Source organism: Danio aesculapii, chromosome 18 (genome assembly GCF_903798145.1).
Source record: "Danio aesculapii chromosome 18, fDanAes4.1, whole genome shotgun sequence".
NCBI lineage: Eukaryota > Metazoa > Chordata > Actinopteri > Cypriniformes > Danionidae > Danio > Danio aesculapii.
In genome coordinates, this window is record NC_079452.1 from 48,478,769 (window position 1) to 48,498,607 (window position 19,839).

Here is a 19,839-nt window from a genome sequence, read left to right on the forward strand (position 1 = left end):
AAGTCCCTTTTTCTTAATCTGAAAAGTTCGGCAACATTTCCAAATGCAGGTAACATCAAGAAAGTGAAGCATGCATCAGGTGTGCACACATTTGATTTTGTGCAAATGTATAAAAGTATTTGTACAGCACATTTAGCACACGTTGCTAGTTTAAGTTTCACTTTAAATAAATTTGTTTGAGCTTGGTGTGGTACTGCACTGTAATTTAAAAAATATATATTTTTCATTCTGTTTACTATTTAAAAGATAAATTTAATCGATTAGATGTGGATTTATAGCAAGTAAAATACATATTTATAATGTTCGTAGAATTTGTGTTTAATGTAGAGCTACAGGTAGCTTATTTGACACTTTTGGAAACGTATTTTAGAAATAAAATACGTTACAAAAATGTCAAATAGGCAACTTTTCCGTTTTTTAAGTCAGTTTTCTTTTCTAAAAACGTCATAAGACTTTCACTTAAGGTCTTTGCACACTGAAGTCCAAAATTTTTGCATGCGTTTTTTTCTTATTCATATTTAAAAATGAATCACGTACACAAACTTTGGACACCAAGTCAGATGCATAATTCATTATGAAAAAAGCTAAACATTTCGGAGTCAGTTCAAGCAGTGCTACTTTCTTCTCCTCTCCTCTCCAAAGTAGAGGAATAGACTGTATGTTGTATTCATCCAATACTGCATAGAGGAAGGAGAGTTCAGCTCATTATCAAAGAGCTGCGCTGAATTATCCCGAAATGCAAAGTTTATTTCAAGAAATCAGTGGAATTTTGATACATTAATTGTGACACTTCACACATTTACGTATGTAAACAAATCTTGAACAGAGACTGGCAGCACCTATAGACATTATAATAGATGGCGGCTGCATTGACGTGTCCAAAAAGCGGACCATGCTTTCTATTACAATGTCTATGGGCAGTTTTGTGAAATGTTTGAGCATGCACGCACAAATCATTTCTTCGGATGTGAAAAGCGAGGAAGGAGAAAAAAAAATTTTTAATAAAAAAAATACAATTGACAATGTGAGGTCGAATTTATTTTTTAACGTAAGAAAATTATGGACAAAAAAAGTGTCCAATAATCTTTACTGTTAGCCTTTTCTTGTTTCATGACTTAATTTAAGTAGTATAAAAAGTATTTAAACTTTACTTAGACAATGAATTGTTTCATTTCCTATAATCATTACCCAAAATGTTTATAATGTTTTGTTGTCTAAAATAAATAAATAAATAAATAAATAAATACAAAAAATAAGATTCAGTCATTCAGCTGTGTGTTTATCAGATAAAAATCCAAATCAATATAAAAAATTGTATTAATCTTAGCATTGTTTTACATATATTTTAGCTAATTATTTGACATATACTTTAAATACAGTCCTGCGACATTGGACAGGTTAGTCAATTTAAATATTTTTACGCCACCATTCCTTTCTATGCATTTTTAAAAGTAAATCCTTCTTAGATTTTTTTTACTGTCCTTTGAAGTCTAATTCACTTCAATTTATTCTCCTTCCTAAAGATGAGGAGTTGAGGAATCTCCAGCTTTGTGTAGCAGGAGGCGTCTGTCTGCCCTTTTTAGGTCAGATCAAAACACACAGACATGTCCTCACAAGCCTCTTCATGCAGCTGCACAGGAAAAATGCAGTACTGCGATGTGTACCCAAAACAGAACGTACCCATGTTGTCATGCCCCTGGATGAAAACCTGGCAATGTTGTCCTCAAAATCAATCCCTCCAACACCTATAACATCCATCTGATCAGCTGGATTGTTTAGAGTTCTAAAAAACACCAACAGATACACACACACACAAAAATATAAATGTATATGTTGGAGCTATAGGCCAAATCTAATATTTGTTGTTGTGAAGCTACACTTACCCATAAAGTGGGCCATCATTGCCAATAGCAGACACCATAATCACCTTGTTGGCTGTGAGCTCCCAAACCTTGTTAAATACAGAGGAGTGGAGCTTTTATTAGAGCACTACACTGCAGAGAGCATAAACAATTTAATGTACCGACCCAAACACACTCCACCTTTACTAAAAAACAGCCTTTTGTTTCTAATGACAAACTGCTTGATGTTTCTCATTTCCAAAAATCACACTGGAAAAAAGTGAATGCTTAATAAATAAATGGTTATTTAATGCAATCTATCCATACCTTATCAACGAAAGGATGGTCCATAAAATCTGGTCCCCCTATGCTGAGATTTAAAACGTCTATCTTCTTCAGGATAGCATAGTTAAAGGCATCCAAGAACCAGGAGGTGTATGAAACCTAAAAGACAAAAAATATGAATGTGAAGGCATAAAAAAATCTTAAATGATCTTGAAATCAACCTTTTCCACTTAGTAGCTAATAAACAACAGTAGGATTTGGTAATTAATAGTAGGCTTACATGATTTACAGGTACTATGGTAGTATTACAGTGAAAAAGCTTAATTTCTGAATCACAAGCTACCAAATTGGTTAGTATGATGATACAAGTCACCAATCATAGCTAATTTACAACTGCATTACACCCCAAAACATTCATATACCGAAACTTAAATCTTTCTGAACTTATACAGCTATTATTTTCTTGAAGAAATTATTGCCCATCATTTACTCAACCTCAAGACATCAGTGTAAATGATTTTTTTTTTTCTGTCAGATGAAGACAGTTGGAGTAATATATATTATATTATATATAAATAATTTTATACTGGCTTTACTATGCTGTAAAATGGTGTTAGGTAGTGGCCATTTTTTACGCAACCAAAAAAAAAAAAAAAACGGAGCATTTCTTACGAAGCAGATCAGTTTGGTTTTGTAACAAAAATATAACTTTTTTATTATAAATGCAAATCACTGACTTCTAGGCTGATCAGACTAAATATTTGATGCATTTTTAGAGGCACTGTAAGAGTATTTAATGTATAACTTTTGCCAGTAACAATAGGCCAACTAGTTCTCTTTTTTTGTAAACATATTTTGTGGCAAACAAACTGTGTGGTAAGTGATTCCCACGTGTATTCCTGGAACATCTACTACAAGTTAGTTTTAGATTATGTGTCAAATCACTGACAGAAGACAAGCAGTTATCTAAAATGCACGTTCGGCAGGTCAGTGAATTCAAAAATATTTTACTTTTTTTAATATTTTTGAAACAAAAACATATCAATCCCATTTATAACATGTGTTAAGCACCAACCAGCATATGGATTATTTTTGTAACAGATTATGTGCTTGTGGAAGCTTAAAAAAATTATCACCACCATTAATATCATTATACAGCATGGAAGAGTCCTGATAAAATGTAAAATTACTCTGACTACACTTGTCTGACAAAAGAAAGTCATATACATGATAGATGGCTTGAGGGTGTGTAAATTATGGGCTAATTATAATTTTTGGGTGATCAATTCAATATGTTTATTATTTCTTTCATTGGATAATTATTTCATTATTTTCTTTGATTATTATATCACTTTTAATTGGTGGTTGCATAAGAGCGTAGATTTGAATGTTGTGTGCTACCTGATTATTAGTGAAAACTCTGAAGATATGTAGCTCAGAATCAGGAGCGAAGCCCTGACACTCTCTCATACTGGCAATCACTCCAGCAACAAATGTGCCATGACCCAACCCTGAGAACAGAATGTGAGACAAATATGTACTACATTTCATCCTACCAATTCATCTGGGCTGAATCTTTCACTCAGAACTCAATAATAAAACTATGACTGATTAAATATGTGTAATGACATACACCATTACAAGAAGTCTTACCATCATCCAGCGTTTTCTCGTTGGTCCAGTTGGTTCTTTCTTTAACATTTTTAAAGTGAGGATGCCTCTCACTCAGACCAGTGTCAAATACTGCTACCTTCACTCCGGAGCCTGTATAACCATAAGCACATATAACCAGAAGTACAAACATAATAGCAAACCCTGATCTTCCAGAGAGATAGAACACCATGTATACTAGGCAGTCTGCATACATACCAGTGTGTCCCATCTGCCAGAGCACATCTGCTTGCAGTATCTGGGCGACATGTCTAGGGATGGCCCGCAGGAGACGCCGACTGGAGTGTCTTCCTGTGGCGTGCCAGAAACCAGAGCTCAGAGACAGACTAGTCCTCCTGAGTGGCCTTGATGACTGCCACGACTGCCACTTCTGCACCCAGCGTGTGTCATTGCATGGGGATGCCCCATCAGTGCCAGCTGAAAGAGCAAGGCAATGGGAAATTATTAGCAATTAATTTTACCTCATCCTACCCAGGGCTTCTGCAGGTTTCACCAAGTAAAATTTAAGACCATCAACAATGAATTTTCAGACGTTTACAGGGCTAAAAGCTAAGGATTTTTTTTTACTTTTTTTAATGTTTGCAGACTGTTAGCTATGCGTCTCTTCTGTTTAAAGTCACAAAAGGTAAATTAGTGTTTGTTTGTATATTTTATTTTGTTTTTTTGACTATTTGTCTCTGTTTTGTGCAAATTAAATTTTCTTGAAATCCTATAAATAAAGTATAAAAAGAAAAAAAATTATAAATTAAATCTACTCAGAACATTTAGGAAGCATGGTAACATTGGTAACTTTACATAAACAAAGGAAAATTATGACCCATTTTAAATTATTTAAGACCTACAATAAAATATTTCAAGACATTTTAAGACTTATTTTAAACCACACAGACACCCTGTCTAGGGCTGTGTATATGACAAAATATATTGTATGAATAAAATAAAAGTCTAACATTTCATATAATGCTCATTCGTTTATTTCGTGACGTCACAAAATAGATGTTTGGGGTGAAACCTTTTCATAATTTATACGAGTGCAATATTACACACCATTACAGGAATGTAGACAGAAAGAGGAATTATGGTATCATGAGAAAATTGCAATCTTGAAAGTTTAATGTTTATATTTTGCATTTTATTCAGTGATATTTTTATTTTTATGTTTTACATATAATTATTAATTTTTGAAAATTTATATTCTATTGATGATCATATTTTAAAAATTAACCAAACATTTGCCCCTGAAGTTCTAAATAAGTGAAAAATATGATCACATGTAAATGAGTAGATTTCTGAGTATATACTTCAAAAATGTAAAAAAACAATAATACTAAAACTATAACTACTACTACAACTACTACTACTACTACTACTACTACTACTACTACTAATAATAATAATAATAATTCCCATCCATGTGGTTAATACATACAGTATATAAACTATTAATTGAGTTTACATAAATGGTACTACATAGCAACTTACACTGTTTTCAGGATATGAGATCACTTAGATTGTGATGAGATCACCCAACCCTACTTCATCCCAGCTGATAATTGTATTTGTGCCACAAATATAGTGATACCTTTATGTCTGCAATCCAATAGGATATGCTATATTGCCAACCAGAGTTGAATAAGAGGATTGCTAAAAATGTTCAATGTCCACTCCTTTCTATAGCTCATGATTAATTACATAATTAAAATTTTCAGGCCATGTTCCCTATTTAATCCTACCTCAAAAACACTTTCAGGCCATCCCTGTGTAAACATCATTGAAAGAAAATAGGAAAAAATGCCCCTATTATTAAGAATACTTCAAATCTCAAAATAAATCCAGCGGAACACAAAGGAATTGAGTAAATTAGCCTTGTGCTGCCTTTGTAGTATAATTTTACACATTATGTTATGTTGTTTCTCAATATAAATAACTTTCTTCATTGAAATCCCTAATTGAAATTATACATTTCTAAAATTATCTAAAAAAAAAAAAAAAAAAAAGACAAAATAACTTGTTTATAATTTCAAGTCTAGCTACATAACTTTAACTTCAATACAAAAATAAATGAAAACAAGGCTTACAGTATCAGATTCTGTCCATCTGTCAAAAAACAAAACAGAGCTAACTGAACAACATCCACACCTTGATTAGCATTTTAATTGCCATCTAAATCATAACAGCCTGTGCTTTCAAGAACACCAACATGATTTATCAAACACAGAAGAGAGATAATAACTGTTATCAAACCTTTGAGGACACTTTTACATAGAACAGTAGGTGAGGAATAAAAAAAAAACCTTTCATAAAGTGGAGATGCAGCACTTTAAAAGGATTCGTAGGTGTTCAAAGCATAGCAGAGCTGCAGATCAACCACTTGGACCAGCTCTGACATGTCAGTCTTCCTCTTTGGCTGATTGCTGCTCATTAGATACCCTTGAGCTATACAGATGAGACTACAGCATATACTGTAATTATATTACATTTCAATTCCCCACACATGCTCTTGTGGCATTGACCCTGATATAATTTAAATGATAATTACTTTCACATATGCTCTCAAACTGTGACCAGGGGTTATTCTTAGAGGCACTTTGGTTTCAGTGATAAGAACAAAAATACATCATTAGCTGCTATTAGTTGGGTCTCATTCTTTTAGCAGAGCTATATATAAACTGAGCTTGAGGAGTGAGATAAGCCAGTGTGTGCTGGTATAGACTGCAGTTCCTGGACCATTACTCCACAGTGGTGAAAAATAAAATAACATTTATTGCATTGTCCTCAAAGAACAAACCCAAAAATATCCAGTTCTGAAATTAAATGATGCTACATATACTGTTACAATTACCTCCGGAAAAAACATTAGTTAGAAGACAAAAAACTCAGGAGAACATTATTTTGCTAAACAGATGCAAACACTCTATAAGATTACCTTTTTCCTGTTAAAGGTGCAGTAGGTGATTGTCTTCATAAACCTTTTTTAGTTGTGCTGGTTGAAATTCTCTTCACATTCCAATAGTAATGATTAAAGTAAATGATCTAAATGTATTTATATGTATTTTTATATTCTGGGTAAGGCATAAGAAGAAGAAAAAAAAAATTCATCCAATTAGAATTTGTCAGGCCAACAATTTCCATAATTCTGATAAGTAGCCCAAACCGTTTAAGCAGATCTGCCGTTTGCACGTGCGCCTCATTCACGTGCACATGAGAGTGACAGCGGTAAAAACAAATGCCGAATCAAAACATTTTGAAATCCTAAATCAATATTGGATTACTTTTGCACACTGGAGAAAGGATCACACCATGGCTAAAGTATTTCTTTTAGACAGGTAATGTTATGTCTAAAAACTATTAAAAATGCGTAAAGCTGATGTAGATTGTGTTGTTTTACGAATGGGTTATATGCACAGAATTGTTGTTTAGCCACTGAAATCTTCAGGCGAAAGATTGATTGATTGAGATCGCACATGACGATGGCCTTTTGAGGGACTGTTTGCATATCGCGTTTTTTCTAGAGTTCGCGCAAGTTCGTTGTTTCCAATGGAGGTGTGCAGCTTGCGCATACAAGCGATGTGATGTGCTCGCGCCTTCCATACGTACGCACCCTGTTAAATGAATTCCGTGAGTCACGTGACAAGATTTGACCGATCAGCTGCAGCTTGTATGAAATATACGCATTTCGGTAAGACTAATTATCTTAGACAAACAGAGAACACCTAAACACTGCAGAGCTGAAATTTTTTTCCATAAATAAAACTTGCATCAGAGTGACAGCAGTGTTTTGTCAGCTTGTCATCTGAGAAAACGGTTGATGGTCGCCCAACAATCTACGATACACCACCACCAATCGCTTCACCACTTTTTCAAAAGACAAGCATTTATCTGGTTAGAAAACATTGCATTTTAGGTTATGGCCAAAAAAAGGCTGCAGTCCTTAAAAAATCTATTATTAGTAAAAAGTTAAAAAGAAAAAAGTTTTTTACTTTAAACAATGTAAAAGACTATCATTATCAATTTAACGCATCTCTGCTGAACAAAAGTGTTGGTTTCTTTCCAAATAAAATCATACTGATGACAAACATTTAAACAGTATAATTAAAAAAAATAAATAATTTTTGAGAGGTTGACATAATTGGATGAACATGATCATACAGATGCAGCTTGTTTAGAAAGCTTGCAATGGAAGATGTGAATAAAGAGGAAGTCTGTTATTATACAGAAGTGATGCTGGCAAACAGCAATCACTCTCCTGGAGTCCCTCAACACCACAAGCAGATTTGCATGAAGGTGTGATTTCTTTTTTTATTCAAGTGGTGGGGAAATTGATGTGCAAAGACAAGACATTCTTTCACCTCAAACACTTCTGAAATCCATTTCCTCCACCCCATGCAGTAAATAAACACTTCCTATTCAGCTCATCCCCTGCTGATGACTTCCTCCCTGCAGTTAGCCCAAAGAGAGCGGTGTGTGGTTCAGACATGATTTATAAATACAACACAGTACAACATTTTTGCAGTTTAGTAAAGTACATCTCTATAGAAGTTTTATGGACACACGGTAGGGCTGCACAATATATCGTTTAGCATCGATATCGCAACAGTCACATCACAGCGATCTGCAATGTAGTTGGGATTATAGTGGACTAAACATTACAGTTAACAACATAGTGGAGTCATTTCAAATTTTAACCTAAAGGCTCGTACACACCGTCAGCGTTTTACGAGACGTTTTTCCGCATTCAAACTAAAGTGATTTTCACTGGCGTCAAGCAGAAGAGTAGGCAAAATCACTTCTTTACGTTAGATGGCGCAACACAACTTTAAGCTTCTGACACCCCGCTTACAACACGAGATATATCCAGCTGCAGAACCGCAAAACCACACACGTTTCAGGCACACACAATCTAGCACACACGATTTAGGCAAACCATATATGGCAACTAACTAACTAACTCCTTACCATTATCGCCACCTATTGAATTTCACAAATATGGTTTTCCATTTCAGTCATTATTATTATATCGTAACGATCATTTTAACATCTCTGCAGTTTCTGAACTCAAATTATGTAAATAAAAATAATTGGTTAAAGACACGTATGACTTTATTCACGTGTCCACATACACAAAGAAAACATAATAGACGGTCTAATTGTAGGATTAAGTGTATTTTAATATTATCATACTTGGTTAAAATAAGTTTGTTGTAAAATACAAAAAGCAAACAATAATGCGTCACATTATAATGAATTACTATAGTTAATCATTTAAAGTAAACAATATATAATATAGCTATAAACTGATTATCTTAACTGATTATCTGATTATAAACTACTATCTTTTACTAAACTGTCACAGCTGTTATATATATATATATATATATATATATATATATATATATATATATATATATATTTATATACACATACACATTTACTTATTATTATTATTATTTTTTTTTTATTAATTATTAATAGTTAATTTGTTTCTATTGCTAAATTTTGGTTTAAAAACTATATTTTGCTTACTATAAATTACTACAGTATTTATTGTGGGAAATCATTAATTAAATAGTTATTAGAAAATTAAGCAAATACACACTATTACATCGCTTGAGTAAAATATTAATATAATGTTATACATTTATTACATGTAAAAAGATTTTTATTACATATAATATGTATTATTGCCTATATTAACTTGCTATTATTTCCTTCATTATAAATGAATCCATTATAAAAATTAAACCTGTCCAATTTAGATCTTTCAGCAAGGCCAGCAAACGAGTATCTGAGATATTGACTCTGTCAGACAATAATGACTGATCATCTATGGTGACTGATAGAAAACTGTTAAGTCTATTATAATTGAATGGCTATTGGAAACAACGTTCCCCCCCATTCGCCCGTCTCGATCTTAATATTTGTGAAATAAAGTAAACACTATTGTTTATTGTGTACAATATTTATTAACCATATATATCAAAATATATCGATGACGATGTCCAAGAAGACGTTAATAACATTAACATCCGCCGTAACCATATATGGTATGCCTAGATTGTGTGTGCCTAAAACGTGTGTGGTTCTGCGGGCCTGCAGCTGGGTATTATTGTATAACACAGAAGAAGCGGAAGAGAGGATGTTCACACGCTTGTTGTTAAAGTTACTGGTGACTTGAACAAGCATGGATGGTTCAAGTAGCAGCTCCAGCTCTAGCGATGAAGAAATGATTATTGTTCACAGTGCAATAAGCAGCTCCACGTTCATATCGCCTCTGGGCATCTTCTTCAATGTGCGCTCGCATTGCCATTGACAGTTTTGCGCTTGAGCACCTCCAAGTGCTGTTTACTGTTACTTCAGCAGCTCCGTGCACGTGAACAAAGGTTTTAATCTTATTGGCGGAGAAGGCTTTGACGCAGTGCGTCAAAACAAAAAAACGAGCATGAGGCGTTTTTTTTAAATGATGCTTTTGCGCCTGCCATTTTGCACGTTGGTGTGCACGATCACATTGGCGCCCTTTATTTAGTCACGAGGCGTTAAACGTCGATGGAAAACACAAGCAAAAAAACGTCTAGGTGTGCACGGGCCTTAAGAGTAAAGTTTAGTAAAGAGAAAGAGTTTATTATTTGCATGTGTTTTTAAGGCTTGTGACTATGGCTGTGCGTTTGGGAAAATTTCACAATTCTTAATTCCAATGTCATTATTAAACTACTAGTCTAACTTATATAAAGTTGCTTACAAATGCAAATGTAATGCAAATACAATGCTTAACATTCGTTACACAAGTTCAACAGTGATAGTGTCCTTTATTATTTATTATTGTTAAAGACCATCTAAGCTTTCAGAAATTACTTCATCTACTGTTCTGATCACTTTAAACGTAACCGATTGAGTTTTAAAGTCAGATATTGTGATTTAAAGATGGGTATTTTGAAGTTATTTAACATATTTAGTCCATGTATTGATGAGCAAGAACATGTTAAAGAGAACTCAGCACTTGCAAACTGGGACAGAAAGAAGAAAGAAACTGAAACGTGTTCGCACCATCAACTGTGAAATGAGCTGCTGTAAACTCTGCAGAAGTGGACAAAGTGAAACTGTGGTGGAATAGACTAGACTTTAGTGGGGTCTTAACACCATAACAATATGCTTCAAGTGGTCTGACTGAAAGCGTGGCTTATTGAGTGACCGGCAGGAGAGTCGTGTGTACATGTACTGCGGTGCATGTGAACTTACTGTCAGAGAGAGAGAGCGTGGCAATATCCATACTGCAGAAAACTGAGATTGTATATGTATGGATTATTTAGACAACACTGCTACTTACAGTCTGTGAATTTGAGACTGCGGAGGACCATGCGCTGGGGCGTCACACGTTTGATATAGGGGTGGTCCTGGAGGGTGAGCAGGCTGTTGCGGGTGTCCTGCTTGATCTCCACCACCTCAAAATCACTGGGGTAATCGCTGGCAGGATTGTCCCGCCGTACGATGCGCCATTTCACCGCATCTACATCCCGCAGGGCGCTGCTGATGAAATCACTGCGTGCTTTAGCTGTGAAGTATCCATTAAATGCAACGATGTACTCTAGAAGAGACAGATCAAGAACAATTGCACTTGCATTTACTTAGGAATGCAACTCCAGCATTAAAAGGTGGGCGTTCTGCCCAAATACAGAGCCAAAATGTCAACTCCTCATTCAATTCCAGATTCAGTCTTGCATTAACAATCACAATAGAGCCTTCAACAGAAATAACCGCTGCTGACTGAAACTTTAGGCCAGGGTGGGTATATAGGAACACCCATGTTCTTTCATTGCTCGACAAACCTGAACAGGGACACCTCCATCAGAACACCATGAATTATGGCCATCCTCCAGAGCGCTTGAAGTGATTTATGACAAAGCCAATAGTACACAGGCAAACACTAAACAAGAATGCAGATGCACAATAAGCTACCATTTACACTAGTGTGTTTTTGTTTAAAAATGGCATATTAGAATGGAAATGCTATTTTTCCAGACTGGACATTGTGTTTTTCACAGCCGAAAATCCATGATAAATGACTATTCATGCTCATTGGGCATTCAAATATTTTGCTGGCATCCATACTTGCAGTCTACCAGTTGTGTAATAGTCATATGGATGGGCTTACCAAATCAGGGAACGATATGCAATAAAACCAGTCGGAGTGCGATTGTGAATAGACAACTCCATTTTCAAAAGTTTGCATTTCAGTCCATCTATTTTGAAACAGAACACCAGCATTGGCAAATTAAAACAAGATATTTAGAGTAGGGCTGCTAAATATATAGTTTCAGCATTGAAATCCCAATGTGCTCATCCACAATACTCACATTGCAAGATATCCCATGATGAGTCTGAATTAAAGTTGACCAGGAGCTACAGAAATGTAATTAATTACTATATTTATGAGTTGATGCAAAAATTTAAAAATTAATATAAATAAAATATCTAAATTTCAAGGAGAAAATAAGATTATTTTGCTTACCCTATTGGCTTGATTTAAGAAAAAAACTCTCAATTAGGGCTGGGCGATATGGCAAAAATGCAATCTCGATAATTATTTTCCATATTGAACGAGAAGGATAAATATTTCGATATAAGTTGTTAATGCTTCCAGATATAAAAAGAGTACCCCAACAATGACTGAAGCCACAAAAATTAGAGGGTCCATTAAATGGCATTACATTTTCGGTCGATAAATTTTCAGTGGCCGAAAAATCCGTATATCTCTAATATTAACACACTTTTAGATTCCCATTGTTGCACATTTCTGCTGTGTGATTGGCTCTTAGATCAAAACAAAAGAGTAAAAAAGTCTAGAGCTTATCATTGTTATGGACACAAATTTTATCGCGATTCTATATAATATCGCTTATCGGCCCCGCGCTACTCTTAATTTTGACTTATTGCTTCTGAAGATGAAAAAAATATATTTTTTTTTACATGCGCCAAGAATTTTTTCATATTTGTACTAGAAACAAGACAAAGTATGAACAGCATTTTTTACACAGTGATCATTCAATTTCTATACCTGAATACTGTTAAGGATTCTCAAAAAAACCATCAAAGAGAGCAATCTTATGAAACTGTATTTATCGCAGAAAAACAAAACTTCGCAATATCAGATTTTTCCAATACTGTGCAGCCCTACTTTAGAGTTATCAAAACACTGTTTTTGCATTTTGAAGATGGGCGCAAGTTCAAACTCAATTCCTGAAGGGCCGCAGCTTTGCACAGTTAACCAGCTCCAACTCACACCTGCTTAATAGTTTCTAGTAGTCCTGAACACCTTGATTAGTTGGATCAGCTGTGTTTGATTAGGGTTGGAGCAAAACTGTGCAGAGCTGCGGCCCTCCAGGAATCCAGTTTGAGACCTATGATTTAAAGTTTAGTGATTGAGAGCAGCAGAGAAAGAGACGTATCTAAATAAAAGTCAGCATTAGGTAGAAAAAAAAAAAACTTTCAAAATTAAAGTATTTTCTAAAAACATACTGATATTTTTGCAGACAAATCAAACCCAACTCCGTATCATGAATAACTTCATGTTCTAAGTGAAATTAAGAAGAATGGATAAAAAAAAATGGCATATTAGCAAAGGATAATCATTGCTCACAATTGAACAATCACGAAACATAATGACAAAGCATGAAAACTTGCCAATCCCACACTTCAGAGCTTTTGGGTGAAGAAAGTGGAAATGAATTAAACAGCGGATGGCACAAAGGCTGCTTTCATAGGGCCGCAATCAGGCCACTATAAATAATGCGTTACATTCTAGTCTTGTATACCCACATCCACACCACACCCAGTGTACAGAAAAGTGCACCCCGCGAAAACAACGCTGAACTCAGATTAAATCTTAGGAATACATTGCCAACACTCTGGGCCAACAGCCAGTAAACACACATACACAGTGCACAGAGGACAAGCTCCAACCAATGAATGGGCAGTGGAGAACATTACACCAACACTGTTTGACCTAAAGAGCTCACGTTTTGTCCTGCCCTAAATTAAAACAGGAAGGGCAACAGCTGCTTTATCCCTTAAACTCCATAAACAGACTAATTGCTTATTTTCAGTGCAATAAACCATCACTATCAACACTAAAAACTAAATTACGGCACTAAATAACACACTAAAACACAATGTCTGAACATGTTGCGGCCTATTTGGAATTCAGCGTTCTAGTCAAGGTCATTACCCTAAATCAAACAAACATAAAAACTGGCCTAATATTATCCTAATTTTGCTAAAGACACAACAAAATTCTAATCCTATACAAATGAATGATTAAAGACTACAATAGGATCACTTACCATGCTTGACCACTTGGGTTGAGAAGTCCAGTTTTAGCGTGAGCTGTGAGCAGTTTGGGCTTAAGTGTGCATCAGCATTTAGAGGAGGAGGAGGAAAAGGGGTTAAAAATGGTCCACTGTCTTTTTCTGTGCCCACCAGAGGAAATCCAGCCCCTAAAAAGGCCAAAAGCAAGCACAGCCGTACGATCATGATCCCTGCGGTCAGTGTCCTCAAAGGTAACAAACGTGTTTTAGTTTTGAAATGGTTTAGGTCCAAAACGCAGAGAAGCCTGAATAACACATGGCTTGAGTTTTCATTTCTTTCGGCGTTTCCTCTCCATTGTGTGTTTGTGGTGCTGTGAAGGTGATCAGTGTGGCAGTCTGAGGATGAGGAGAGCGACCATCTTCTTCAGCAGAGTCAAACAAACTACAGTAGATTAGGAGGGGCGTTCATCTGGTGATGGGTTCCTCACAGTGACTAAAGGCCTTCTATTCTTCTAGACAAAGAGGAGACAACACAATGGTTACATTAAGCCAAGCACTGGAAGAAGGAAAAAAAATTCAAAGATCCACAGTTGGCCAATAATTATTCATCCCACTGAGGACTTTGCAGTCATATTACAATTACAACATATGGATTCATTAAAGTGCTTGTGAGTTATAAAAGACATGTATTAAAGGTCCCATAAAATGTAAGTTTTTTTTAGATGTTAGTATTAGTTGTGTTCATTTTTAAAATATCTATAAGCTAGTGTGCTCCAAAACAGTGACAAAATTTGCATTTAGAAAATATAAAACTGATATAAACATGTAAAGCTTGAAGTTTGTCACTTCCCGCTAAATCAATGGTGTCAAATTCAATTCCTGGAGGGCCATAGCTCTGCATAGTTTAGCTCCAACCAGCTCCAACTCACACCTGCTTAATAGTCTCTAGTATCCTTGAACACCTTGAGTAGTTGGATTAGCTGTGTTTGATTAAGGTTGGAGCAAAACTGTGCAGAGCTGCGACCCTCCAGGAATGGAGTTTGAGACCTATGCTCTAAATGGATCAACGGTTTTATTCATGTCACCTCACACTACAGTCTCTCATCAAATCATAACCAATCAAATGCTCTTCAGTATCTGACATGTCCCGCTTCCTTAAAGATGCTTCTCAAGCGGTCTCATTTCAAAGATTGCATCCTCCAAAGGATGCATTCGAAGTGCACTGCGTCATCGCGGCTCTACGAAGGTGGTTAATTTAAAAAAAATTCGAAGGCCTCTAAATGCATCCTTCATTTCACAGGTAATTTAAGGATACAATCGGTAGATCCTCCGTGGAGCGTCTCAACATTCATTGCGCGCTGATAACGGCACGTTTTTTTTAAAGAAAACTCTGGATTAAATGTATGAATTAGGAATGGGACGATAACCATTTTCAAGGTATAGCATGGTTTGGAGAAGTCAAGATTTTAAAGCCACCAAAATGTTCTGCTATACCATTGCTAAGGTACGTGTTAGATTTTTTTATTTACTTTTTTTTTTACAACAGAAATACAACAGTATCTCCAGCAGAAAGGATATCCAAAGATGCCATTTTAAATTGTAAAGAAATCTGTGTTTTTGAAACAAATGAACACAGCAGAAGTCCATGATTCATTTGATTTTTTTGGCCTGACATGTTTACTGTAACAAAATATTTTAAATGTTTCTCAAAATAAATTATATTGTGTTCAAAGAAGAAAAAAGTAGCTGTTTTTACCTAAACATTTAAAAAGAATATATTTTAGAGCAGTAAGTACAATACGGTCAAACCATGATATTTTTAATCCAAGGTTATCATACCATCAGAATCTTATATTTTACTTGGATATCTAAACATATGGTAAAAAACAAAAAGAGTATGACATGTCTTAATAAAGAATTTTTAAAATATGCTTAAAATATGTTTTAAAATAACTTGCGTCATAAAACGTCATAAAAGTCATTACAATTTTTATTACTGCTTCTTAACGGCAGCTGTTAAGGTTGTTTTGTGACGAGATCTGTCCTCTGTAGGCTAAAAAAATAAATAAATAAATTAATTAATTAAAAAAAAAAAAAAAAAAAAAAAAAAAAAAAAAAAAAAAAAAAAAAAAAAAAAAAAATCGCCTCATTTCAAAACGCTCGGTTTGGCCTGTGTGGACTTCGCATGATGCACTTCACGAGATCTTTAAAGAATTACATATTAAATATTCTATCATGGGGCGTTACGGTAGCGCACTTGCCTCACAGCAAGAAGGACACTGGTTCAAGCTCCGGTTGGGTCAGTAGGCATTTCTAGGTGGAGTTTGTATGTTCTCCCTGAGTGTTTGGTGGGTTTCCTCTGGGTGCTCCGGTTACCCCCACAAAGACATGCAGTTTAGGTGAATTGGGTAGGCTAAATTGTCTGTAGTGTATGTGTGTGAATGAGAGTGTATGGATGTTTCCCAGTGATGGGTTGCAGCTGGAAGGGCATCCGCTGTGTAAAACATATGCTGGATAAGTTGGCGGTTCATTCCACTGTGGCAACCCCAGATTAATAAAGGAACTAAGCTGAAAAGAAAATGAACGAATATTATATTCATAAAAAAATGGTAAACTAAATGTTTTTATAGTAACAAATTTCTTAAGGGTCACATTAGCAAATGTCATGATATACTCAAAGAAAAGTTCTTTGTTTAGGGGTAAGAAAATAATTTTAAAAACTAAAGTGCATGCAGAGTAGACAGCAAACAGACAGTGAACATCCTGATGTTGCTGACATGACTGAAAATAGTTTGTAGATAAACATGTAAATGTCTGTGTTAGGTGTGAACGGCATTCAAAAAAAAGCTAAAGGTTGCAGCTTTACAGTATGAAACAAACACAAAAAGAAACTGCCAGTGTTACTTTGTTTTTAGGCACAAAACAGGTTTAGTTTATTACCATTAAGCAGCTCTTGAAATGTGATGTAGTATGATCTGATGATAGTCGCTGTTGGTTGCTGCCTGTCGTTTCAATGTGAATTACCCATGACAATCAAATAAGAAAAAAAATCAGAAGAGCATTATCAAAATCTGTTGGGGTTCACTCAGCTCCAATGCTGCCGTCATTAAAACAATCTGGAATGATGCTTGAAATCAACCACCAAGTGTTAACCTCAGGACAACTTGAGGGTCATTTCCTTGAAAACATGTTCCCCACCCACAGGCACACTTCCAGAGACTTAATTTCCCACTGACTCCAGGCTGTGAACGCCTGTCCCGCATGATGTGGGCTCAACTCGGATGGACTGAGTTGTTGTGCAATTCTGTTTTATATCCTGGAGTAAGAGCCCAATATGTACACCATATGGTTCTTTAACATCCTGTTAAGTCACCAATGCAAGGCTGTAAAATACTTGTAAAGAGAGAAATACTGCGGACTTGTGCCAATTTGATCCCTTTCATCAAAACATTTAATTGTAGCTTACATAAAAAATATTAGTGGCATGTTTGTAATGTGTTCATTTAAAATTATATTCTAAATGCATGTTATAAAGCTTAAAATTTGCTGTCTGAGCAAATGGAAAGTAAAAAATATATACATGTATACACATTTTATATTTTGCTTTTACAAAAGTAGTTCACATAAAGTTGACACTTTGGAAATCTTTCTGCCTCTAAGACCCCAGAAATGTAAAATGGGAAGAAAAGATCTGTGTCCAGTGGGAAAAAAAGTTGTGAGGATGTGAATGTTTTCTTCACAGAATCAACATTTACTTTAATGTTATTTGCAGACAAACACAATCTAGGATGTTAGTGCAACATACTGAAGCAATACTTCACTCATGTACAAAATTTGTAATTATTTACCCTTCCTGTTTGATTTGCTTAACGTTACTTCTGTGGACCTCAAAAGTTGATTTTAAGTAGAATAATGTCTTTTTACGCTGTGTAAAACATATGCTGGATAAGTTGGCAGTTCATTCAGCTGTGGCGACCCCAGATGAATAAAGGGATTAAGCCAAAATGAAAATGAATGAATGAATAAACGAATAATGTCTTTAGTAAAAAGCTTTTTTAAACAACAGTGAACTTAATATATGCATTTTTTTAGTAAGAAGGTAACTTAAACGTCACGTTTCAGTCTGAAGGCAGTTATCAACAAAAACAGAAGCTCAGCATAAATGAGTTCACCCCATTTTGAAAATGTTTATATCCTTTTCTCAGAGAATATAGGCAATGTATTTTGGTGCATTTGAACAAAACAGATTTATTAAACACATATATTTATTAAGATTATGTTTTAGTCAGCAAACATATTTAGAAATTCAAAGATAATACAATTAAAGCTAAATATTGCAACTAAAAAACCCTACAAAATTTCAACAAAAATTCTCACATTGTTTTGCTTCTCTTGATTTTACCTCTTTTTTTAAAATTGGTATTTAACATTTTTCTATAACATAAATTTGGGTGTACTAGTTTTTGGACCGTTATCGTAAGTTATTTTGTTAGATAAGCTCTAGATTTGGCTTCAGTACTGACTAATCGAATGTATATGCACAAATATAATACTGTATAGCTTTCTATTAAAAATATTAATTTAAAAGATAGATTTGTGAGGGGTGTACTTATATATGCTGAGCACTTTATAACTAAAAACTATCCAAAGTAATAACCTATTGCTCTTTTCTCTATTTTTGTTGTTACTATACCTTTGTAGTATATATTTGTATATATATATTCTTGTTGACGTCTCCCAACACTCTGAACAAAGCCTTTGTATTGACACGGACTGCATTCTGTTAGATGCAAATTTGGAAGCAAAGAACGAATCTATTTGAATGGACGGTTTTGTTATTGCAGTCGTCACTAAATGAAACAATTTATTGTTTTATTTTACAGAATACACTAACGTTATATACAAACTCGTGACAATAAGAGTAGTAGTCAAGCTAACATGACAGCACAAAAACAAACGTTTACGCTGCGTTTGCTACAGAGCTAATTATTTACGACCTTCTCGTATACAGAACAGCTTGAAATATATAGATTTTTTTCGCTAAATAAAGCAAACATGTGGCCTCGTCAACATCCTGCTACAAGCTAACGTTAGCTTAGCAAAGCATGAGTATCATCATCATCACAATCCCATATTGTACTTACTATCAGCGGAATGTACAACGACGGTGCAAGAAATGATTATTCCGGTAATGTGTAGTCTGATGTTTGTATGGAGCTTTGCCTTAATACATATTTGAACTATTCACAAGCTAATGGCGTAAGCTGTAAGACTGTAACGTGAGAAACTGGTATTAAACACAACAAGCAGAAGCCAATTATCGATCGTTACGTCACGTCTCGACTAAGGAGGGATACGCGTGCAGCCAATAGAAAGCGTTTTTACTTTTACGCCTCCACATGATTGGTTAGAACAATTCCTTTGATACAAGGCTTCATGTCAAGACTCAGGAGCACAGTTAAAGGTGCACTAGCTCGGCTTGCTTTAAGTTGTGTCAGTTTATGTAAACGTGATCGTGTGTATTTTCATTATGATATCATTTGTTTTGCATTAAAAACTTTCTATAAGTAAGGTACTTAAAATATCCCTGAAAGCATATACATGTAAGCTGAAGAATCTAGTCATAAACAGATATAGCCACTAGTACCCTATTTTCATTCTGCCAGTGTACTTATTAAATTTTAATACACATATAAATCGCAACTGATTCTTTATAATTATACTACTAGTCTTTATCACATACT

General features: G+C 34.9%; 1 protein-coding gene across 2 annotated transcripts in view; it reads right to left on the reverse strand.

Annotated features, from left to right (window-relative positions):
* The window catches only part of mbtps1 (membrane-bound transcription factor peptidase, site 1), a 34,047-nt gene extending 14,666 nt beyond the window's left edge, over positions 1–19,381 (reverse strand). Inside the window, exons 1-9 of one of the 2 annotated variants that reach the window (XM_056478123.1) lie at positions 19,240–19,381; positions 14,132–14,604; positions 11,119–11,376; positions 3,996–4,214; positions 3,780–3,890; positions 3,528–3,637; positions 2,169–2,285; positions 1,884–1,951; positions 1,681–1,783 (exon numbers count right to left, since the gene is read on the reverse strand). In XM_056478123.1, coding sequence (XP_056334098.1) covers positions 1,681–1,783; positions 1,884–1,951; positions 2,169–2,285; positions 3,528–3,637; positions 3,780–3,890; positions 3,996–4,214; positions 11,119–11,376; positions 14,132–14,321 — 1,176 coding nt within the window. In that variant the 5' untranslated portion in view covers positions 14,322–14,604; positions 19,240–19,381. Of the gene's footprint in view, positions 1–1,680; positions 1,784–1,883; positions 1,952–2,168; positions 2,286–3,527; positions 3,638–3,779; positions 3,891–3,995; positions 4,215–11,118; positions 11,377–14,131; positions 14,608–19,239 lie in introns of both variants that reach the window. The other variant, XM_056478121.1, reaches the window with a different exon arrangement.
* Positions 19,382–19,839: the final 458 nt, after the last annotated feature.